At 36.5% G+C, this 24,983-nt stretch overlaps 1 protein-coding gene and 1 non-coding gene across 2 annotated transcripts in view; both read left to right on the plus strand.

The window, feature by feature from the left end:
* LOC139358384 (POTE ankyrin domain family member G-like) overlaps positions 1-24,983 on the plus strand; it is a 40,288-nt gene that overhangs the window by 1,464 nt on the left and 13,841 nt on the right. The window contains exons 2-9 of the mRNA XM_071078919.1: positions 4,412-4,526; positions 4,686-4,859; positions 7,750-7,856; positions 9,187-9,324; positions 11,760-11,830; positions 17,672-17,742; positions 19,111-19,155; positions 20,187-20,353. Of these exons, the coding sequence (XP_070935020.1) occupies positions 4,412-4,526; positions 4,686-4,859; positions 7,750-7,856; positions 9,187-9,324; positions 11,760-11,830; positions 17,672-17,742; positions 19,111-19,155; positions 20,187-20,353 (888 nt within the window). The remainder of the gene's footprint in view (positions 1-4,411; positions 4,527-4,685; positions 4,860-7,749; positions 7,857-9,186; positions 9,325-11,759; positions 11,831-17,671; positions 17,743-19,110; positions 19,156-20,186; positions 20,354-24,983) is intronic.
* LOC139358994 (U6 spliceosomal RNA) lies at positions 10,550-10,656 on the plus strand. Its single transcript, XR_011614494.1, has one exon. It is a non-coding gene; the product is annotated as a U6 spliceosomal RNA (small nuclear RNA).

The raw sequence follows: 24,983 nt of genomic DNA on the forward strand, positions 1-24,983 counted from the left end.
AAAGGTGTATATTGAGAACTAAGTCCCATAATATATCAACTTCTGGGCTAAATATTTTTCAAATAAAATCCAATATGGATTTTATATCAATGTACCCTATGTAAATATGTCCTTTACTGAGGAACCTTACAAGGAAACTGAAATGAGAAGATGGTTTGTGTCCTTGAATAGGAAGATTCGTTTTTCTTAAGATGTAAGCTTTTTCTGTGTTTATCACTTTTACGTAAGCCAAATAAAAATAGCAAAGTTTTAGCATTTTTACACTGCCCATCCTGTATTTTATTGCTGTAATAAGTTAATTTTTTGTAACAGAATGGAAAAAGACTTGCTTTTCCAGATATCAAAATGTGAATGTGTTATTTCCACAAATTGTTTACTAACAACTGAAAAAATATCAATGAATAGAACAGAATAGGAAATCCAGAAATACCCAAATATATGTAAGAATTTAGCACTTGATAATGGTGATGTTTCATATTGATAAAGCAAGATTAATCATTAATAAATGAAATGCATGCTGTTTGGAGAAAACTAGCTAGATTTTTATGTCACAAAAGTAAGTTCCTGGAGTATAGATTAAAATTTTTAAATATACAAAAGGAGAAAAATACCAGAAGAAAACACAAAAGCCTATTTATATATGCAACTATTTATTTATTTTTCTGGGACAGAATCTCACTCTGTTGCCCAGGCTGGAGTTCAGTGGCGCAATATCAGCTCACTACAACCTCCGCCTCCCGGGTTCGAGCAATTCTCTGCCTCAGCCTATTGAGTAGCTAGGATTACAGGTGCCCGCCACCACACCCGGCTAATTTTTTGTATTTTCAATAGAGGCAGAATTTCACCATCTTGGCCAGGTTGGTCTTGAACTCCTATCCTTGTGATCTACCCGCCTCAGCCTCCCAAAGTGCTGAGATTACAAGCCTGAGCCACTGAACCAAGCATATATATGCAGATATAATAAAATAAGCTCAATTTAAGATTGGGCAAGGTACTTTTTTGCATATCTACCAGTGACCTGTGCACATAGGAAAACGTAGTGTTCCTGGTAAGAGAAGGAACTTAAGTTAGAAGAGGAATGAAATACTGTTTTCTATTGAAGTTAGAAGAGGAATGAAAGGCCGGCCGCGGTGGCTCACGCCTGTAATCCCAGCACTTTGGAAGGCCAAGGCAGGTGGATAACGAGGTCAAGAATTTGAGACTAGCCTGGCCAGCATGGTGAAACCCCGTCTCTACTAAAAAATACAAAAAATTAGCCAGGCATGGTGGCATGCACCTGCAATCCCAGCTACTCAGGAGGCTGAGGCAGGAGAATTGCTTGAACCAGGGAGGTGGAGGTTGCAGTGAACTGAGATTGCACCACTACACTCCCGCCTGGATCATGGAATGAGACTTCATCTCAAAAATAAATAAATTAATTAATAATAAAAATAAATAAATAAAGGAATGAAATACTGTCTTCTATCCACAAAGTTTGTGAGGGTGAAGAACAGTGGTATTTATGTAGTTGCTGAAAGTTTAAGCTGCTGCAACTTTTCTAACACACTTCGATGATAAGAACCACATGTTAAAAATGTGTATGCCTTTTACCTATCAACTCTATTATACTGAAATATCTATATGAAATAGACACATATGTTTTTCTTAGTATTGCTTAAAATAGCAGTGTATTGAGAAGAGCTCACATAAAGATTTTATGAAAAAATTTCAGTGCATCCATAGGATGGAATAACATGTAACCATTGAAGGTGTCAGTAGATACAGAGATATGTTGTGCAAAGATGTGCTTTGCTATATCAAGTGAGGAAAAAATCAGTTTGTTATACACCTACACAAACAGAATCTGCTCTTGTGTTACCTGAAAACGTGTAGAAAACATAATCAAACTTATTTCTGGGGATTTGTAAGTGAAGTTCTTCCCTTTCTCTTATCTGTGATTTCTGCAATGAATATCTGAAAAGTTTTAGTTAAATTTCACTAGTAATGAAATAATCCTTGGAAAGAGAAGAAATATGCTACTTGCATAGATACAAATAATTTCTCACATTTTATTATTTATTTTTATTCCTGTGGATAGCTATCTTCTGTGAACTTTTACCCTGTTGAGAAGTAGAGGGTTTCTGTTTACCTGTTCCTGTAGATTTTATTGTATATACATTTTATTATAAAATTATCTTTTCATTATATATATAAACATGTGTAAAAGGTATGAATTATTTTATTTTAGTTATATATTTATGAAAACTAAAATAGCAAATATAAATGACCATTACTATTGTAAATGTATTGCTCTACTCAACAGGAGCATTCTTTAAAAATATTGAGCTCCCAAGCTGTGTTTATGCATTCTTTCAATCCGTTTAGTCATCAAACATAAGCCAGACACCTATTATGTGGAAGGCATATTCTACCATCTCTCAGGATCCTCCCGTCTTTGAAAACTTCATATTTACCTGCTGGGCCTGAGCAAGTTGAGAGATTTAAAATTGGGGCATTAGGAGGTAATCTCAATTGAAACTTTTCTTCCCTCCTTTCAAACAAAAGCATTTCTGAAGGTAGACAACAGTAAAAGATAACCCTCAACTACCCTTCTGAAAATGTATAAGTCTTGGGTAAAGACTGTTTTAGTACTTTTAAGAACTAAAATGTGGCACACAAACAGCATGGAATACTATGCAGTCATAAAAGAAAGAACGAGAGCATGTCCTTTGCAGGGACATGGATGGTGTTGAAGGCCATTATCCTTAGCAAACTAATACAGGAACAGAAAACCAAGTACCGCACGGTCTCACTTATAGGTGGGAGCTAAATGATGAGAACGCACGGACACCTAGAGGGAAGCGACACACACTGGGGCCTATCAGAGGGTGGAGGGTGGGAGGAGGGAAAGAAGCAGCAAATAGAACTAATGGGTACTGGGCTTAACACCTGGGTAATGAAATAATTTGTACAACCAACCCCCTTGACACGTTTTTACCTATGTAACAAACCTGCACATCCTGCACCTGTACCCCTGAAAGTAAACGTTGAAAAAAAGCTCCACAAATAGTTTCATAAATTCATTTTAAAAGGAGAAGAATTATAACAGTCTTAAATCCTAATATGAATGATTGGAAATATCTAATGTACATACATTGTATAAATCTAAGTGGTTTTTTTTGTTTTTGTTTTTGTTTTTGTTTTTTTTTGAGACGGAGTCTTGCTCTGTCACCCAGGCTGGAGTGCAGTGGCCGGATCTCAGCTCACTGCAAGCTCCGCCTCCCGGGTTTACACCATTCTCCTGCCTCAGCCTCCCGAGTAGCTGGAACTACAGGCGCCCGCCACCTCGCCCGGCTAGTTTTTTTTTTTTTTTTTGTATTTTTTAGTAGAGACGGGGTTTCACCGTGTTAGCCGGGATGGTCTCTCGATCTCCTGACCTCGTGATCCGCCCGTCTCGGCCTCCCAAAGTGCTGGGATTACAGGCTTGAGCCACCGCGCCCAGCCAAATCTAAGTACTGATAAAAATGAGCCCATGCCATTCATTTGAATTTCAAGCTTTCTTTGGTTTAAAGTTTTTGAAAACCAAAGTAAGAAATAGATTATTTTAGAAATTTGTTTGTGTTTTCACCTCAGCCCTCTTATTGCATACTTCTTTTAAGAACTAAAATTTATCTAAATGCTAGTCATCTGACTGGAACCGCCCCAGACGTGTTATATTGTAACATATTCTACTTAATGTAAGGCACCAGGGATTGTATGATGCCCCATTATTGTATGTCTCAATAAGAGAATTATTTAAATGCTGCCAATTATAGTTATAGTAAATCATGAATTATAAGTGGTATTTTAGTGTGAGAAATGGTGAAACATAGAGACAATGATCATCTTAGAATCACTAAAATACATCGTTACCTGTAATCTTTAAAACATACCTGAAAGTGTAGGTATAATTGTATCATCTCACTTAATTCAAATGTTGTCTTTAGTGGTATTAGTAAAAATTATAATATCTTACAATTACTGAGCTGTTATTTGTGTTAGGAACTATTCTATATCTTTCGTGTAGAGTCTTATTTAAGCATTACTGTGGTTTCCTCTGAGAAATCTACTCTTTTCATTCCCATTTTATTGATGAGGAAATTGAGAGCCAAAAAAGGTAAGCAACAGCTGGGAAGCATCAGAGCTTCAAGTAGGATTCCAGCCCACGTTGAATGCCATTCAAGGGCTCTGCTCTTCCTATTCAAATAGGCTGCTCTTTCATTCATACAGTGAGTCATGAGGTAATAAGTAGTGTGCTTTCTTCAAAGGGAAATTAAGTTTGTTTTGAAGGCAGAGTAATAGCAGGCTATTCTGTGTTTGCTATTGCATGAATCATTGATGTAGCTGTAGATCGTGCACTACAATTTCCTAAAAAGTCTTCTCACTCTCATAGGACTGCTCTACATCTGGCCTCTGCCAATGGGAATTCAGAAATAGTAAAACTCCTGCTGGACAGACGATGTCAACTTGATGTCCTTGACAACAAAAAGAGGACAGCTCTGATCAAGGTATGCAGTAGTCAACTATATCAGCATGAGATGGCTTTGATTTCAATACATAGCATAAAAATGAGTTTTCTCATTTAAATGGAACTAGTTGGTGAAAGCTGTGGAATGTTAGTTTTAATTCTCAGGACTTATAATTTATTTTTGGTCTAATACTGACAGGCTGTACAATGCCAAGAAGATGAATGTGCATTAATGTTGCTGGAACATGGCACTGATCCAAATATTCCAGATGAGTATGGAAATACTGCTCTACACTATGCTATCTACAATGAAGATAAATTAATGGCGAAAGCACTGCTCTTATACGGTGCTGATATTGAATCAAAAAACAAGGTATAGGTCTACCAATTTCATCTTCAAAATACTAAAATGCATTCATTTTAACATTGACCTGGGTAAGGGCCAGGCATTCATTTTAACGTTGACCTGGGTAAGGGCCAGTTTTCCATATTTGGAAGCTCAAGCATAACCTGAATGAAAATATTTTGAAATGAGTTAATTATCTAAGACTTTGTTTTAAATATTGTTACTTTTAAAGAAGCATTCGAGGGTACAGTTTTTTTTTAAATGCTCTTGTGGTTTATGTTTTTTTAAAAAACACTGAATTTGTAAAAGGTAATACTTTGTTTTTTTTCATGCCAGGTTTTTTTCCCCCTAATAAATGTAAAATGACAAAATTTGCCCTGGAAATAGGTTTTACATTAAAACTCCAAGAAAACTCAAACAGAGTTCAGTGAATAGTAATCCTGCCCCTTTGGCAAGTTCCCCCCCCCCCCCGCAAACAAAACAAAACAAAACAAAAAACAGTAATAGATATGAGGTGATGGATTTCTCAGTGACAAGTCTTTTTCTCAGTGACAAGTCTTAAGATATTTCTGATTGCACATGAGGCAGAAGCAGAAAGGGAAAAAGACAGCAATCAGAAATATCAAGGCCAATTTGGAAATTAGGTAATGGAGGGAAAGACCATGAAGAGGTTTTCTGTGTGTGTGTGTGTCTCTGCACGTGTGTGTGTGTGTTGCTGTTGATCATTCATTTGTTTCCTTTGTATGGTGAGACAAGGTTCTTTTCAATTTTAGAGAATGACAGTTTTCAGTTTGGGAGAGGGAGTTAGTGGGTTGTAAACTGCTTAGAGATCAATTTCAGGAAGCCTCTGAGGATCCAGATTGGCAGTGAATAGGTGGTAATGTAGTGGGAAACACTTGAGCAGAGGGAACGACAAGTAATTAACTGACTTAGTGTCCTATTCTGGTAAAAATGGCCAATTGGAGTCTCAACTCTGCTTTCAACTCTAGAATATCTTGATGGGAAGGTGGGTGATAAGGGGCTTATAAGGAACAAGATCAGGTTGGATTTTGAGTTTACTAGACCTTGTTCTACTCTTACCGGGGAAAATTATGTGATATTTTCAGCAAATGAGTGTCTCTCCTACTCTTTCCTCTTTTTGGCCAAATCCTCAAATGATAAAGGGAATTGGTTATGTGGATGAGCGCTGAGACTGAAGTAATCATCTATTGCACTAGCTTCCAGCTAGAGTTGTGCATTCCAGTTACCTCAGGAAAATTTTTAAATAATCCACAAGTCTAGGCTTTCCCCTGAAGATTTTGATAGAGTAAGTCTAATATGTACACTTAAAAATGTTTCCTTGAAGCCAGGCATGGTGTTGCATGGCTGTAGTCCCAGCTGCTGGGGAGTCTGAGGTGGGAGGATTGCTTGAGCTCAGGAGTTCGAGTCTAGCCTGGTCAACATAATGAGACCCTGTCTCTAACAACAACAACAACAAATTTCTCAAAATCTGGATACACTTCTGCTTAAGAACCATGAATACATAAGTGTAATATGTAAATTCTTATGTCTCAGAAACTTAAGATATTTCCAGAAGAGTTGGAGTTGGATATGTGCTAATTCCTTTAAATCTTTCCTTTCCAATAACATTAATCTAACTTTTTTTTGGTTTGTTTTTGAGATGGGGTCTCAATCTGTTCCCCAGGCTGTAGTGCAGTGGTGTGATCACAGCTTACCACAGCCTTGACCTCCCCAAGCTCAGGTGGTTCTCCAATCTCAGTTTTTTGTTGTTGTTGTTGTTTTTTGTTTGTTTGTTTTTTAGTAGAGACGAGGTTAATGCCATGTTTTTCAGGCTGACCTTGAACTCCTGGGCTCAAGTGAATCACCCACCTCAGCCTCCCAAAATGCTAGGATTACAGGTGTGAGCCCCATTCCTGGCCAAGTCTGACTTTTATATGTGGATGAGACATTAAAATGAATATTATTGGCACTATCAGCTTACGGAATAATACCTTTTCCTTTATACCTTCAGTTATTCCCTGCCATTCAGAAGGTCTTTAGAAATTTGCAGTGAGTAGTCTTTCATTAAGTAGAGAATGGCCCTCTCAGGATTTTGTGTCTCTTTGTTCACTTATTCAAGTGCTTAGGTCAGTAAGTCATTGTTAAGAGCAGAGTTTTCTCAATTAGAATTGTAGCAAATTCTAAACCTTTTTTTTAATCAATTGAAGCTGTATTGTGGACTATCCATTATGTCTCTTATGTTTGCAGAGCTTTGACATAATCAAGATGGCAGGTTTAAACACTAAAAACCATGGAGTTATTAAGAATACAGACGGGAATTCTGTTAGTTTCAGTAATCCTATGAACTGATGATTTAGTTAACAATCTGGAAAAAGTAAATACAAATAGATTTTAAATGAATGAATGGAAAAATTCTTCAAATGGGCAGTAGGAGTATTAATAGCAATTTTTATTGCACATTGGAGCTTGAACTTTTGGTAAAACATGTGAAACTAAAGAAATATTTTACATTCAAATTCTTGCTTTATACACAAGAATTTTGTCTTAGGGTTGGATAATATAGAGATAAAAGATACATCCCCTGCCCTCAAGAAGCTCTTTGTTTAAATGGAAAAAAAATCGTCATCCAAAAGTGCCATGCCAAATGCTGGGTTAGAAGCAAAGAGTCTTGGAAGCAGTAAATGTTGAAAGTGAGTTTTTGAGATGATCAGAGTTGATGTGGTCAGGCAGCGAAGGGGTGTTTCCAAGGGAAGCAGCAGCATGTGGGAAAGCACAGAAGAGTAAGATGGAAGCAGCTACATTTGATTTACTTTCTATGAGTGTAAGTCCACGGGATGTTATATAAAGTTTCCAGTTCAGCTGAGAAATAGGTAATTTTTTGAATTACATATTGTTTTTGTTTTATATTGTTTTACAGCATGGCCTCACACCACTTTTGCTTGGCGTACATGGACAAAAACAGCAAGTGGTGAAATTTTTAATCAAGAAAAAAGCTAATTTAAGTGCACGTGACAGATGTGGAAGGTATAGTTATTTCTTTTAATCTGTGTGTTGTTCGAGATTGATAGCAGTCACTCAAGTCATAAATAATAAATTAGTAAGATTAAATTATACTTATTGGGACATAGTGATGAGTATCAACACAAATCAGTTAAGTAGAAAAACAATTATTTGGACTGGGCAACATGAAGAACAGTTTTAGTAGGATTCATCTTCTCTTATTGTATTGACTGATGTTATTTGTTGTATGATGTTTTTGGTTAGATGAGATTATGTTAGTTAAAGGGATTTCATGTTAATTTTATGAAATGTGAACTTTAGCTTTTAGTTTACTTTATGACCCAGTATTGAACTTCTTAACCTTTTCTAGTAGTTTTTAACCTCTGTGTCTTATATGCTTTTCTGCTAAATATGCTGCATGAAACATAAATAGGAGTTGAAAATCCTTTTTTCTATTCAATGAGTCTGCTTTAAGTTGCCTTGTTTGAAGAATATTAATGTTAGCTTATCCCTACTTGACAATTAATTGCTATTCCCACATACTGTGGGTCCAACAGCTTTTCCTTTTTTATTTCCAGTGTATTTTGATGGTTTTATTTTTAATTGGTATGGAGAGAGGGAGTGAAGATAGTTTTAAGTGGATACACTTTTCCTTTAATGAAGGCAAGCCGTAGGTGGGTGATAAAGAGAAAAGAGCTAGGCTTTGGATTCACACAAGACTGGGTTTAATCCCTAGCTTTCTTACTTGGTAAGTGTGTGACCTTGGGAATCTTATTTACCACCAAACGTGTTGTCATATATGAAAAGTAGGAGAATATATCCTTCAAATTGATTGTGCATAAGTAAGGAAGATATATATGGCATTTAATTCAGTGCCTAGCACATGCTTATTGGCATCATTAACTGAAACTCCTATGACTATTCTTACCATTATTATTAATATTACTGCTTTCAGCAAGCAGAGAGGTCTTACTTATCTTACCCTCTAGCTGATTTTCTATTACAGCATATCAGTCTAGGGAAGCTGTAAGGAAATTTTCACTTATAACTTTGTCCACTTCAGATAAGTGGCCCTAGCATTGTTTTTTGCCCATTGAAAGACTTTAAATTAATGTCTTCTACTTTCCAATACCTCACCGAGATAAGAGGTTTCCTTGTTGTCCCTTCCTTTAAACCTTGTTGGTATTTTACAAAGATGAACACTTAAGCACCCAAGTGCTTGTGTGTTTTAGTGCATGTAAATCTTTAATTCTGTATGGACAGGTAAGATGTTAAGTTGATAAAGTATATCAAATTAGCTTTTAAAATAAGTTTATTACAGTTCCTAAGGGAGAAATTATCTCTGTCATTTTAGAAATGCTCTCATACTTGCTGTACGTTGTGGATCAGCAAGTATAGTCAGCCTTCTACTCGAGCAAAATATTGATGTCTCTTCTAAAGATCTATCTGAACAGACGGCCAGAGACTATGCTGTTTCTAGTCATCATAATGTGTAAGTGTTTACATTAAAAGGCGAGTTAATGCTAAATTGAGGTTTAAAATAATTATAACAATAACATCTTACATATCAGGTGAGATGTCATAGTGCCGTTCAGCTAGTTTTAGAGTGGCAGTCAGTTAGTCCCCTGCATCAGCCAGAAATCAGAAAAAAAGCAAGACAATTTAGAAGTACCAATGGATACAGGATTCTTTATCTCAGGACTTTTAAGACCTTGATACTTTGAGATCCCAATATTGTTCATTTCATCCAAGTATAACACCTATGGATGGGATTAAAAAACAGTGTCATATCTTTCATTTTTCTGATTAGTTATTTGGGTCTTGAAATGTCCAGCTTAACAAAAAACCTTGTACTGTCTTCTGGAGACTATTTCCTACATACTCCTTGAATTTTTCAATAACTGAAGGGATTCACTAAATCCAAGGAAGATAGTCCCTTTTTTCAAGTCAAAAGGAGCAGAACAAAAAGGACATTCCAGTCATTTTGATGTTTCCCTTGTTTCTGTTGCTGCGTTGTTGCCACTCAAACTGGTCCTGTTGCCTGGTAATGGTTGACCTTTGACACCAAGATGCCCTTACTGATTCAGATCCCTCAAGTCTTTAAGTTCCCATATCTATGCTTCTATGCTTAGCCATTGTTCCCAAAGCACCAGCACCCTGCTCTGGCAGCTGGGTATCCTGACTTGATCTGCAGACAAAGTGAGCAAATTGACACTTGCCCCCATATTCAGAACCTAATGTGGAAACCACATCTTAGCCAAGAATTAGCTGAGACCTTCATGGTACAAAATCCTTTGAGGCCGTTGTTGGTCTTTTCTCTGGCAGATATTAATTAGGCTTGTTCTAAAGGGTCAGAGGGGTTCAAATAATGTGACAGAAAGAGATCAGTGTTTGTTTCTTCTTCTTTGCTATCAGATCTGTACTGTGAGGCACCTTTATATTCTCTATAGAACCTTAGGCAGTAGAAAGTCCCATATGAACCTTCTCCAAGCAGTGACTCCCAGTTGTGGTCGGCCCTTGAGTGATCTGTTTTACATGATAATGAAAATCGTCCAAGCTACTTTCATCTGTAACTCAAGATTTTAAAATATTTTCAAATTCTATCTCACAGGGAGCCATTGAAGAGAATTCTCAGAATCTCAAGTAGGTTATTTGGACTTAACAGAACCAAGCCCTGTGCATGACTCATCACTAATCATGTGTAAAAGTAGGGCTTTGTGCTTGCTTCTGCAGCACATATCCTAAAATGGGAACAATACAGAGAAAATTAGCATGGCTTCTGCATAAGGAAGCAGCACAAATTTTTGAAGCATTCCATAGTTTGGTCAGTCACTGGAAGGTCATTTGACTATTTGCTGACTAGCTCTAAGGAAACAGTGTGAATCAAAGCAAAAAATGGGTGCCACCAAAATATTGAAATTGTGATTTGCACTAAAAAAATAGTCATGTAAGATGGTCTATGAGGTGATCCAGAGCTGAATAATGTGTTTGGTGCAAAATATGTTGTTAGTGTGTATGTCAAAAATTAGAGAATGTCAACTTACAACTTCTTCATGGAAACTAAAAAACATATAGGTAGAGTTTTGGTCTCCATGTCAGCTGGAATTGAACATCAATATCAACTATTATCCTAAGAAACATCTGCTGGCTCAGAGTTGGAGTCGGTAGAGAAGGATCACTGGTCCAAGCCAGGTCTTAACATCCATTGGTTTTTCTGCCCTTGGTGTGATTGGTCAACTCCATAATAGTGGACACTCACATTATCTACTTTAATGAGATATTTATGAGTAAATTTAGTTACAAACTAAGACGTAGTTGAGATGCCCAGAATTATAAGCCCTAAGGAGCAGGAAAACTAAGAAGCAAAATTAAGACTTAATAACATTTGCTGAAAACTATAACATTTGCATATTAGAACCTATGAACAAAATATGCATTGGGTTTTATTTGGGATTCCAAGATAATTTTAGTTATAATGTTTGGGAACAGATTATTCCTTTGCTTTACTATTTCTCTGAGCATTTAAAAAATGTTATCTTGTTAAATCTTTGTAACAACCTAGTGAAAGAAGGCAGCAAAGTCCTCACTTTGTTGAAGAAGATAAGCAAGTCATCCAAGAACAAATAGCAGCTGTTCATTATGGAGCTAGGACTTAAGCAGAGTTGGAACACTTTCTATTATGTCATGCTAATGCAAGCTAATTTACTGGGTCACACTGCTCTCAATTTATGAGCATTTCACCCTACATTTTTGTCTTCTTAGAAGCTTCAAGAGAAGTTTGTAGAATGTACTCATAAGTGGATGGGATAATACTGTTAAGTTCTGATATTATGATATTGTTTGAAATACTCTAAGAATTTTATATTTGGTAAGTGTTTTACATCAGTATTAAAATAGTAATTTGGTTTATTACATTTTTATACATAGAATTTGCCAATTACTTTCTGACTACAAAGAAAAACAGATGCTAAAAATCTCTTCTGAAAACAGTAATCCAGGTAACACTTGTGATAGTGAATTACTTTAGGTCAGTTGTCCCCGATCTTTTTGGTACCAGGGACCGGTTTTGTGGAAGACAGTCTTTCTATGGGCTGGGGGAAGGTGGGGATAGTTTCAGGATTATTCAGTCATGTTACATTTATTGTGCTACTTTATTTATATTATTATTACATTGTAATATATAATGAAATAATTATACAACTTACCATCATGTAGAATCTGTGGAAGCTCTGAGCTTGTTTTTCTGCAACTAGATGGTCTCATCTGGGGGCAACATGAGACAGTGACAGATCATCAGGCATTAGATTCTCATAGGAAGCACACAACCTAGATCCCTTGGGTGGGCAGTTCACAACAGGGTTCATGCTCCAATGAGTACCTAGTGCTGTCACTGATCTAGGAAGGGGCAGAGTTCAGGCAATAATATGAGCCATTATTATTGGTTGGCTGTAAGTACAGGTGAAGCTTCCCTGGTTTGCTTGCTGCTCACCTCTTCCTGTGTGGTGTGGTTCATAATAATCCATGGACTGCTACCGGTCTGTAGCATGGGAGTTGAGGACCCCTGCTCTGGGTGGTCCTACCATAGATAAAAAAGTAAAAGTAAGGAACTTTTGATCTCAAAAGAATGCTGAAGCAAAGTTATGTTACATATGCTTGTCCCAAAAAGGTCTCACTATTACTGACTTCATTCCTCCTCATTTGAAGTTGGAAAGAGACACATTTACTTTGTTGGAGCAAGATGTGCTCTTCTACCTGCTGGTTAGTTGTCATGATAACAGCAATTTTGTTAGAACAAATGCTCTGCTACCATTTGCCAAAAGATTGTCATAATAAATATACAAATTTCTCAACTCTAGGCTCAGGAGATTATAATAAAATTAGAAAAATGTTTCACAATAACAAAAATGCTAGTATGCTACCTGGTTGTGGACACCTAATACATTGTATAACCCAAACGGTATGAGGACACCTTTAATTTAGCCATCAATTTATCAAAGAACTTTTATAAGTTTGGTTTTATAAGTTGCAGGAGATAAAGACGGAGCAGATGTAGTTTTGATCCTTAAGGTTCTCATAATAGAGCTGTCTCTATTTCTTTTCTGTGCTTTTTCAATAGAATTTACAAAGAAAATATTTCCATTTATGTTTTCACTTCACTTAACAAATAACTATCAAATGTCTTTTAGATACTAACCATTTTTCTAATGCAACAGAACACAATTAAAAATACAGACAGGAGTTTGTTATTATCATTGCCATTATTTTTTTATTTCACTACTTTATTCAGTTCTTACTGTGTGCTAGATGCCCACTGGAAGCTTTTAATTTATTATATATTGATTATGTGCCAGACATATGTGATGAGGAATGAAAGTTTTGGTAAAAAAAAAAAAAAAAAGTAGGTATGATTCAAGGGAAGCATGCAGAGTGAGAAGAATTTTTCTAGGTAAAAAAGCAGAAGAATAATGTTTGACAGAAGGAACATGCAACAAGATTGTGTGTTGGCCAGAAGGAACATCTAAGGAGATTGCCTGTTTGGCAGGAAGGGCAGCAAGTGCAAAAGACAAGATGCTTGAGTGAACTTTGCAGGGTTTCTGAGCAGTTCACTTTTGCTAGCACCAAAAGTGTGAGATACCAGAGGTTGGGAATGAGGTGAATACTTGGGTAAGGCAAGTTTATGACAGACTTTTTAATACTACAGAAATGAGTAGGTTTCGTCCTGTGGGCCATGGGAAGTTTACCAGGTAGAATGCTTTGGACTGCAAATACTGATGAACAGTTGTGAAAACAGTAGGAACCAGAGTTGTTTTGTTTGTTCAGTGATATCCTAGGAGATCCTCTTGTCCCTCTTTCTGTGCTGTCGACAGTGTTTTATTCATGTCTCCTTTCATGGTCGGGTAATCTGCAACAGCTCCAAACATCTTGTTCTCACAACACAACATCTCAAGGGCTTCTTTTCTTCACCTCTGTTTTCTAAACAGGGAGAAAACTTAGAAGCACACAAGGGGCTTCCTGTAACATTTCATTGGCTGTGTTACACTACCTGCTCATTCCCAAACCAGGCACTGGGAATGCAAATACGTGATTAGCTTAGAATTAACGTTTCTCTTTCTGAGGCTGAGGAGGGAGATTGGGATAATAAACATCCCAATAGACTTGTGTTTCTTCTGCAAGAAAGAATAAGGAATGGCTATTGGTAGGGGGTCGACAATGTTTGCTGCAGGGGCTCATTGGAGACATGGGAGCAGGGGAGTCACAAGATTAAATTTGAGTATTAAGGCATTCTGATTATGGTGTAAAATGGGTTAGCAAGCTTTTCCTGTAAAGGACCAGGCGGGAAATATTTTAGACTATGTGGTCTCTGTCATAACTACTTACCCCTGCTGTTGTCTGCTGTTGTAGAGTGAAAGCCACCATGATTCTATGTAAGCAAACAGGCATGACTGAGCTCCTATAAAACTTTATTTACAAACCATAAGGCAGATTTAATTTGGACTGTGGCCTATAGTTTCCTGGGATTGGTGGAAGGTTACCATGGAAAGAAACCAGGAGACAAAGGAAGCTTTTGCAATAGTCAGCTATAGTTTCCGTCACACATCCTTGGACTAGTATCAATGTATTATAAGGTTTTCACCCATCCATGGTGGAATAAAATTAGGAATCTCAGTTACTCATTTTAATAAGTTGGTCTTTGTTTTTATGGTGTTATGCCTTTTTATTTGTTTTGCTTAATTTTTTCATGTAAGAACTAACATTAGTAGTTGACGGTTTTCTTTTAAATAGAAGCCATTTTGTAAAGTTTATGTTCCCAGTGGCAGTGGAAATATAAAGCAGAGGCAGAAGAGAGGTATAGTCCATATGATTTAGTGATAATTGAATGAGAAAGGCTTGGGGGACCGAGAGAAATGTCAGATGATTTACAGGTTTCCAGGTCGTACACTAGTATTTAACCTGGACATGAGGAAGGAGTAGGAAATTTTCTGGTGAATACAGAAGAGCAAAGAGCTGCAGGTCAGCAGAAATGACCATTTTTTTTCCTATGCATGTTTAATGGAATATTCATGTAGTATATTTTGAGTAGGTAATTGGATAACCAGCATTTATAACTCACATCCTACTACTTTGACTCTCAGTAACAAGACTTATCAAAGATCAAAGAATCTGAAAGTTGATGAAAATGTCATCATTTTCATCATCCATGTGTATCACCATCAGTGACCGAAAGTCGGCATCTACAGAACACAGAATTGGGATAGGTGAACTTAATAGATAAAGATGAATATCAGAATTGTGTTCCTCTTAGGGAATGATAGTCTCCATGACCTGTGTGAGTCACGGCTGCCAGAAAAGAAAGAGAGCAAGGAGTGTATTAAAGAAGCACAGCAAATTCAGTCCTAGAGTGCCCTGCTTGACTTCATGTCATAGTTCTGATTTCTAAAATACTATTTTCTGCAAAATATGCTTTCTGTTTTTCCCTTCTTGTAGCCTGCAACCAAACAGAATCCCTTCAGTGGGGCATTTTTGTGTTCTTCCTTTAATAACAGCAACATATAAATAACAAAAAGAAGTAAGAGAAAGAGTGTTTTTTTATAGGCTAGTATTTAACATAAACTTGAGAGTGAGTACCAAGATTATACTTAGAATTTACAGACCGGGTAGGAAGACGAGATAGAAATCTGAAGATTACTGACTCAAACACAGTGTAGTTTCATTGCTTTATTGTCACATCTCTGAATTCGCAACTAGGAATTATATTCGTATGCACTATAACTTTAGAAAGCAGCTTCCCAAACCAAATATTAAGTGATTTATTGTAATTTCTTTGACTTATTATAGAATTGACTTTCCAAGTGCTCATGAGAATTATTGAGAATTTGCTACATAGTAACATCTCAGCTGTGTCCACAAGAGCTATCTGTCACCTTGTCTTAATGACTATTGGCTCACTAGGAATATTGGTTTTGGCATTAAAATGATATTTTTCTAAATGCAGATAGGACCAGGGATCACTGTTGAACATTAATGTCCAAGCATCTTAAAATTACACATCAGGTTTCATAATCTGACTTCTGCCCCACTCTCCATCTTTAGCCCTTTTCCCTGTGTGCCCTTTCTCTGGCATTACTGAGCTGCTGGTAATGTCCTACTCACTCGTTCACTCTTTCAGGCCTCACTCCTGCTCTTGCTGCTGTGTGGAATGCTGTTACCCTTTCCTTCCCTCTACCGCTTTTAATCTGGCTAGCCTCAATATTTCAGTCTGTGCTTGGGCATGTGTTCTAGAAAAGCCATCCCTGATATGCTTTATTTTCATTGTTTTTAAACCCTAATGCCTAGCATGTATGTAGCAGGACTCAATAAGAAATTTCTGAGTAAAATGAAGACTGTTTTTACAAAGATGATGTGCAGGACTGTTCTCTGCAGTCTTGGAGCAGAGGGGACAGACATGTGGGGGAATAATGTACAGTTCAGGTGGTAAAGATGTGGTAGAAAAATCAGTGAAGTCAGAAGGCAGCCTCAAGAAGGAGGTACCTTTTTATCTGGGGAAAGACATGCAGAATCAAGGAAGACTTCACATATCATTGTTTTAAAAGATGAAAATAAGGCCAGTTGTTGTGTCTCACAACTGTAATCCCAGCATTTTGGGGGGCTGGAGGAGGTGGATCACAAGGTCAAAAGATCAAGAACATCCTGGCCAATCATGAAACACCATCTCTACTACAAATATGAAAATTAGCTGGGCATGATGGTGCATGCCTGTAATCCCATCTTCTTGGGAGACTGAGACAGGAGAATTGCTTGAACCAGGGAGTCAGAGGTTGCAGTGAGCTGAGATTGTGCCACTGCACTCCAGCCTGGTGACAGAGAAAGACCCTGGCTCAAAAAAAAAAAAAAAAAAAAAAAAAGAAGAAGAAGAAAAAAAAAAGAAAAAAAAATAAATTTGTCAGAATAGTAGAGGGAAATATTTTAGATATTAGGAAGACATTGTGCACTAATAAAAGTGTCAGTAGTAGTTTTGGAAATCATTTATAAGGTACTATTGTTGCAGAAAACAGGAGGCAGGAGAGACCCAGTGGGTGAAACAGGAGGATTTTATTTAGGTGCACACCAGTTCAGTGGATTTGCATCCAAATGCTGAGTCCTGAACAAAGACAGAGCCTGGCTTATAAAGGCAAGCTTACAGAAGCAGAACAAAGGCAGTTAATCATATAGTGACAGTTTTGCAACCTCAGCATAGCTTGTGACTTTGCAACTACATTGAAGGAAAAGAGGAACTTGCAAAATATAAATATTTTTACAAAGAGCTATGAGTAAATGCTGAGGGGAAGGGGAGACGGTAAAGGAATTTGTTTTCTTAACCTTGCTCTGGGATGTCTGGACCCATACCTGTGGGCTCTGGCTTCTTGGACAGGGTCAACATGACCTTACCTGGGCCCTGCCTGTTACTATCCTTAGAGTCAGAGTAGCTAAGTGCAGGAAAACTTGTTTCTCTTTAAAACTAAATTTCCTTTTCATTACGTTTACTGCTTCATGATTAGGAAGTGGAGAACAACATACTGTGTTACCTTATATGTTTCTACTGTATTTTAAAGTTGTGTTTCTGGTGGTTTTGTTCATTTATGTTGGGTGGATGAATTTGTGAGTGAATCTCATCAGGCGTCTCCCCAAGTGGTTTGTTGAAGTCTTAGAGAATGATTTCCTAAGTAACTATTTCATGAAACACTAAACACTCAATTTATGAGATAAAATAAAATGTTGTCTTAAATCTATTTTTATAAAGGCAATAGTTTTTAACTGTTCTAAGTGGTTCATTTTAACTGAATATATGGATTTCTCAACAGAACAAGACTTAAAGCTGACATCAGAGGAAGAATCACAAAGGCTTAAAGGCAGTGAAAATAGCCAGCCAGAGGCATGGAAAATTTTACATTTAAATGTTTGATTTAATGTTGTTTTCTTTGCTTTAATAATATTAGGTAGTCCAAATGAAATTATCTTTCAGACTAGGTTTTGAGAATCAATAGATTCTTTTTTCTAAGAACTTTTTAATAGATTCATAAAATTTAATAAATTCAGCAACCTCATTAACAGAAGAATCAATAGATTCTAAGTTAGCATTTGAAACTTAACTTAAAAAACATAACCACTATAAACTTTAAAATACTCTTACTTTACAATATTCTTATTTAAAATATTCTTATCTGCCTTTTTGATTAGCTTATAGGTAATCTTTCCTTTTGGAATAGAGGCAAAAGAAATTCCAGAACTTTGTTCTTTTATTCTTACAACACCCTGACATGATAAAGAAAGTAACATCAATTATTGGATTATGTTATTAAGCAATAGAATTATGAGCAATGTAACACTGATGGTCCCTGAGCTGGATTCGTGGTTGAAGAGTAATCATGGCCAGTGATTGAAAATCTGCAGTTTTATATTGCAGTCACTGATAGCAAGGTGAAAGATATATTCTGCCTTGTGATCTCTCATTGACCTCAGCGTTTCTCTTCAGGGAGGGAACCAGGTCATAAAAGCAACCCAAATGCCTATTACAAGAATCGTATCTTGCAGAATGGGACCTTTGGTGTTAGTGCAGAAACACAATAACATTTGAACTTACTGCAGTTGCAGAAAATCAGTACAGATTATTAAAATTTTTATCCACTGTCGTTAGTACACATTAGAATATATTAGAACTGGACTTAAGCAGATAAACTAGATACATAACACTATCATATTACAACATATAATCTCAATTAAAATTTAAGAATTTGCATTTCTTTCTGTTTGGTGTTGATTTCAGCTCCTAATAATTGAAAGCATGCCTACAATCCAGTTAGTAATCTGTAGAGGCTCACTGGTTAGGGTTTGGTGAGGTAAACTCTTTTCAAGTGAGGAAGACTTTGCAACACTACAAATCATCCGCCGATGCATTTTTGGCAGATTTAACACGTAACAAATTAAGTGGAGTCCAAACAAATGGTGACAAAGTTAAGTTTGCTGGTTCATGTTGATCTTCTCCCGTTGACTAAGGTGAATTATTTTTCCCATGTTAGTCAGAAGCCAGTGATGTGGCAGTAGCTGAACGTAGATTAAAAAGTTAATTTTTAATTTTAATTAATTATTTATTTTAACAGTTAAATTTTAATTTTAATTATTTTCTAATTTTTCATTGTCTATACTTGATTACTGAAAATAAACTTATTTTTAAAACATGCATTCCAAAAGAGGAAACATCACAGAAATACAACAAATTAACCTTCTATTTTTGCATTTGCAGGAAATGTCTCAAGAACCAGAAATAAACAAGGATTGTGATAGAGAGGTATACCATTATATTCAAACGTTTCTGTTGAATTAGATGTTTACATTATGTTGTTTAATAAAGTGTTGTAAGTATAGGCATACATGATCCTATCATGTAAGTAGCATAAATCATCAGTGAAAAATTTAATATTTAACTCAGAAAGAATTCTGTAGATTGAGTTTTAAAGAGATACAAACCCCAGAAATATTCTTTCATTATTATGGAATAATCCTGAATGGTGCCGTAAAGTGCTAGGTCATGCGACTTTAGGAGCTTTGGATCAATCATTTTATCTTTCTTGGTTTTAGTCTGATTATCAATAGTTAATGTGGCTAAAGAAGATAATTTCTTATTCTGTGTATCTTCCAGCTAGAAAATTGTACGGCTATCGAATGTGAAATTTGGGGAACATCTTATTTTCTGGGCATCCACGCTTGTACCTCAGCAGTTTCACTCTGCTCCTTGTGTTGTGGCGAACTTTGGTTCCCATGTTTCAGTGAGAACCATCACGTTTTTGATATCCCAGGGACCAAATGAAAAAAAATGATCAAAGGCAGTGGGGGAGAAGAATATCTCAGTGCAGAAAAGGGCAATCTTCCTTTCTATTCCTGAAGCCCCACAGTGTCTCATCCTCTAAATCTGACTGCTTAATGTGAGATCTAGGTGGTAAAGACAGAAGAAGACACATTTTGCATCTTTGTCTTTTTATTTGTGTGTTCCCACGAGTCAAATGGGATAAATATATATATAAGATTCTGAAGAGTCGTTGGGAATAAAAGCACAAAATGAAGGAGGGCCCTTTTTGAATTTTGAAAAATTCTATTTTATTCAGTCAAACAGAAATGAAGCAAATTTTACAATGATATGATAATTACATCTTAAAATTAGAGGGTAATTGTTCTGTATATATGATCAAACTTAAGTGTGAAATATTTTTAATGACTACAATAATGACAAACTGAGTCAATTGATAAAATCAATTAAAAAGGTTCTTTTTATTCAATAAAGTGAATATCCTTAATATCCTTAATATCAAACTTCCACTCAAGGCTGAAGAAGACATGAAGAAGCATGGAAGTAATAATATGGGATTACCAGAAAACCTGACTAATGATGCCGCTGCTGGCAATGGTGATGATGGATTAATTCCACAAAGCAAGAGCAGAACACCTGAAAGTCAGCAATTTCCTGACACTGAGAATGAAGAGTATCACAGGTAAGCCTATGGCAACATTTAATAGGAGACAGCCATATGCTGTCAAACTAATCCTAATTTGGGCTAATATTCATGATTAAAAATTTTATATTTTTCCTAGGATATTCAGCCTTGCCTGGTAATCAGAAAAATGAAAATCAGCAAAAAATGAGTTACCATTTTTTCCAGTCATTAATTTATTTGAAAAATAATGAGTATTGGCAAATGTGAGGGGAAAGGAATTTCTTTACGTTTTAGTGAACTTTTATTTTAGCTTCAGAGGTACATGTGCAGTTTGTTATATAGGTAAACTGTATCATGGAAGTTTGGGCTACAGATTATTTCATCAGCCACATAATAAGCAAAATACCCAAAAGGTAGTTTTTTGGTCATCTCTCTCCAGCCATGCTCCACCCTCAAGTAGACCCTTTTGCCTGTTATTCTCCTCTTTGTGTCCATGAGTTCTCATTGTTTAGTTTCCACTAAATGATTAAGAATATATGGCATTTGATTTTCTGTTTCTGCATTAGTTTGCTTAGAATAGTGGCCGCCAGCTCCATCTGTGTTGCTGCAAAGGAAATGGTCTCATTGAAAAAGACATGTCGTACACTGTTGGTAAATGCATTTCGAACATTAATTGAGTAGCATATTCACACACACATATATAACATAGTAAGGATATATATGTATATTAAGGATACTTGTATAGATTTGTTACGTATATACTTACATATAAGAACGTTTATTACAGCATCATTATATCAAAAGATGGATCCTTATCAGTAGGAATTTATCATTATTAAAAGTAAATCCTTACCAATAGGAAATAGCTCAATTTTCATTCCCAGAAAATAATGTAGTATGGAACCATTTTTTACAAATGAGGTTAGATCTAGAGTATACGGATTATTTCACAATTAAAATGTATTTAAAACCTTTACTTTGATAGCACATCTTAAGATAATTTTGTTAGAATTCTTGTAATATCTGCTGTGTTGCAAATGGAAGCTGCATGCTCCATTGACACTGTACCTTGATTGCTAGTTATTAAATTTTTGTTGTCAGTGCCTGAGTGCTGAAATATTGGATCTTCAATCTGAATATTGCCAAGGGATTGTATGGGGATCTATATTTAATATAAACATTTCAGTATATTGGGTAAAACTTTTATTAAAATGTATCAAAGTATCTTTCATCTACTAAACCAGGATTTGGTCAGATTTTTCTGCAAAGAGTCAGTTAGTAAATATTTTAGGATTTGCAGACTGTATATATAATTTTGAGACAGGAAGAAAATAACAACATTCTCAGCCATGACTTCTAAGTATGATGTCCTTAAAAGAACATGTCTACACTCATGAACTCAATTTTCTTTTCATTCACTCTTGATCTCACACCAGTAAGTCTTCAGTTTCAGTACTCCTCCAACGTTGTTTTTCCTCAAGATTATCACTAATTTTTTTCTGTAATAAATCTAGGCATTTTTCGTACACTTCATTTTATTTAATCTGTTAGCAGAATTTGAGCCAATGGAGGACATCTCCTCTCTAACAGCATCTTCAACTTGGCTTCCAGGACCTCAGTCCCTCAGGCTTTTCCTCCTGCCTTTCTAATCCATTCATCATGGCCTCTTTTGCTTGCTCCTCCTCATCTTTCTCCATTTGGACATTGTTTTTTCCGAGGGCTCAGTCCTCAATCTTCTCTCTCATGACTTTTTCTTTTTTTGAGACAGAGTTTCACTCTGTCACCCAGGCTGGAGTTCAGTGGTGTGATCTCGGCTCACTGCAACCTCCACCTCCTGGGTTCAAGTGATTCTCCTGCCTCAGCCTCCTGAGTAGCTGGCATTACAGGTTCGTGCCACCATGCTCGGCTAATTTTTGTATTTTTAGTAGACACAGCATTTCCCTATGTTGGCCAGCCTGGTCTCAAACTCCTGACCTCAGGTGATCTCTCTGCCTTGGCCTCACAAAGTGTTGGGGTTGCAGGTATGAGCCACTGCACCCAGCCCCTCGTGACTTTTTCTACCGTGTATATGCTAGTGATTTCCAAATGTATGTCTCTGGCTCAGATCTCTCTCCCTAATTCCAGATTTCCATATGAGCCTGCCTACTTGATATCTCTATTTGGTTAGCTATTGGGTATCACACACTTGTCAGACCCAAAACTGGGCTACTAATGGCCTTTCTGAAATCTACCCCTCATGTATTCTTTCCTACTTTGGTTAAGGGCAACTCTTCCAGTTGCTCTGCCAAAAATCTCGTTGTCATTCTTGACTCATCTCTCTCTCCGTCTCTCACACCTTACATCTATTCTCTCAGTAAATCTTGTCAGGTCTATCTGAAGAATATGTCCAGAAGCCAGTCATATCTTCTACATCTGAGCCACCCTCATCTGCAGTCTACATGAGTGTCATAGACTGGTAATTGATAGTCCTGGCTTTTAAAAACTTCCCTTTTCATCAATTCTTAACTCAGTGGATGTACTTAAAATATAAGTCAAATTGTGTCAGTCCTGTGCCCCAGCCCTTCTGATTGCCTCCCATTTCACTCTGAGTATGTATCAAATTTCCTCCTAATTATCTCCCTTGCTCTGCTTTAGCCACACTGAACTTCTTGCCATCCCTTCTCTACCCCTAGTGCTTAAAGACTCCAAGCACACCTCTGTACTTGGCAGTTCCCTGTGTCCAGAATGCTTTTTCCACGGATATCCTCCTAGCTTACTCTTTCCATTCCTTCAGTTCTTTATTTAAAACCTCCTTTCTGCTAAGAAGTAGAAAAAGGGTAAAAAGAAACACATTATGGAACAACCACTTTCTGAGGAAGAACCATGTACTACCCAGATGCATCATGCTTAAGATTCAACTGGGAGTGTACCAGGGAGGCTCTCTAATGTAACCAAGGGAAGGTTCAATGAAACAAAGTGATTTATCATCTCTAACTTCAAATCCATTTGTATCTTGACATCAACACTCTTAACCTTATATCATCATTTCTTAGAGTCTTTGATATACAAATAAAAGGTTTTTTGTATTAGAAAGAAAGAAATCCCCTCTCTCAGCAGAGACTTTTCTGACCATCCCAACTTTCCCACCACCCTCCCCATCAAACACATAAACATTTCATTTTCCTGCTTTAGTTTTTTCTCCTCTAACGTACTGTATATTTTGTCTTCTCTGTCTGTTGTTATTGTGTGTTTATCTCACTCTCATGAATAAGGATTTTATTTTTCACTACTATATCCTCACTGCCTAGAAAAAGGCCTAGCGTATTGGATGTAGCTACCTAATAAATCGTTATTAAATGAGTGAATGGAGTTTATCCTGGGTATGTTGTTTGATTGATTCTCGCTTTAAAATTTTGACATGGGTCATTCTATTAGTTTTGTCTGGTAATTATATGCATTTTAATTATTGTTTTGGCTTTTTATAATAAGCTACATTCTTTATATTAATTTTTTTATTTAGGGAGAAAAGCCTAATATTGTGGTTATTCATTATTTATTCTTTTATTTGTAATCATAATTGTAATTATGGTAAACTGAGTCAGAGGAATTGCAAACTTTACTAGTATTTTATTTGATTTGATTTTTGAGATAGAGTCTCACTCTATCGCCCATGCTGGAGTGCAGTGGTGGGGTCTCAGTTCACTGCACCCTCCGCCTCCTGGGTTCATGTATTTCTCCTGCCTTAGTCTCCTGAGGAGCTGGGATTACAGCGGCATGCCACCACACCTGGCTAATTTGTGTATTTTTAGTAGAGACTACTAATTTCACTTTGTTGGGCAGGCTGGTCTCGAACTCTTTACCTCAGGTGATCCACCCACTTTGGCCCTTCAAAGTGCTAGGATTACAGGCATGAGCCACTGCACCTGGCCACCTGCTTTAAAAAAAAAAAATGGGGTGGCACATTTAATGGACTTACAAATTCTTTTCAAGGGATTATGAACCTTTGGTATTTGAAATAAAAAGACAGAGTTGGAAATTTTTTGCTTCCTATAGTAAGAGGAATACTGGTCCGGCACTGGCTATTCTGATGGAGCAGGTGCTGCTGCTTGGCTGTATTTCAGAAGCAAGCTGCTCACATCTGTATTGGTTGGTGAGCAAGACCAGTGGTCATTGATTGGTTGATTAGATTTCAAACTGGCTCTGGGTGGCTTCTTGTTACCATTGGTACAGGTCATTTCTTTCCTAAGTTAGACTCAACTTTAACTGAACATTTTCTGTTTAAAAGTTGCCTTCAATTAACTATGTTCAAAATGAAACTATTTTATATTGCAGAATTTTAGACCTCATTTTAAAATTGTGGTCACGATGAATTGGTTAATAATAGCTCTCAGGAAGATCTATTTACATTTTTTAAAATACATATTTCTTTGCATAATTTATTCCTTAAAATTAATTGCCTTGTTTCTGTTATTGGTATTTCTAGAAGCTTTTGTTCAAGTCCTAACATAAACTCCAGTAGGAGGTTTTAGTCTCTTTGTCAGTTAATATATGTATATGGTAGTGATATTCTCTTTTTAAATTCCTTTTCTTGTTCACTGTCTTCTCTGTACAATAACAGTAATATTCTTATGCATTTTACCTCATTAAAAATAATTACAGTTTTCAGGTCATGTGATGCCAACATGTATGTTCCTTTTGCTTGGTGTGT

This window comes from Macaca nemestrina, chromosome 15 (genome assembly GCF_043159975.1).
Source record: "Macaca nemestrina isolate mMacNem1 chromosome 15, mMacNem.hap1, whole genome shotgun sequence".
Lineage (NCBI taxonomy): Eukaryota > Metazoa > Chordata > Mammalia > Primates > Cercopithecidae > Macaca > Macaca nemestrina.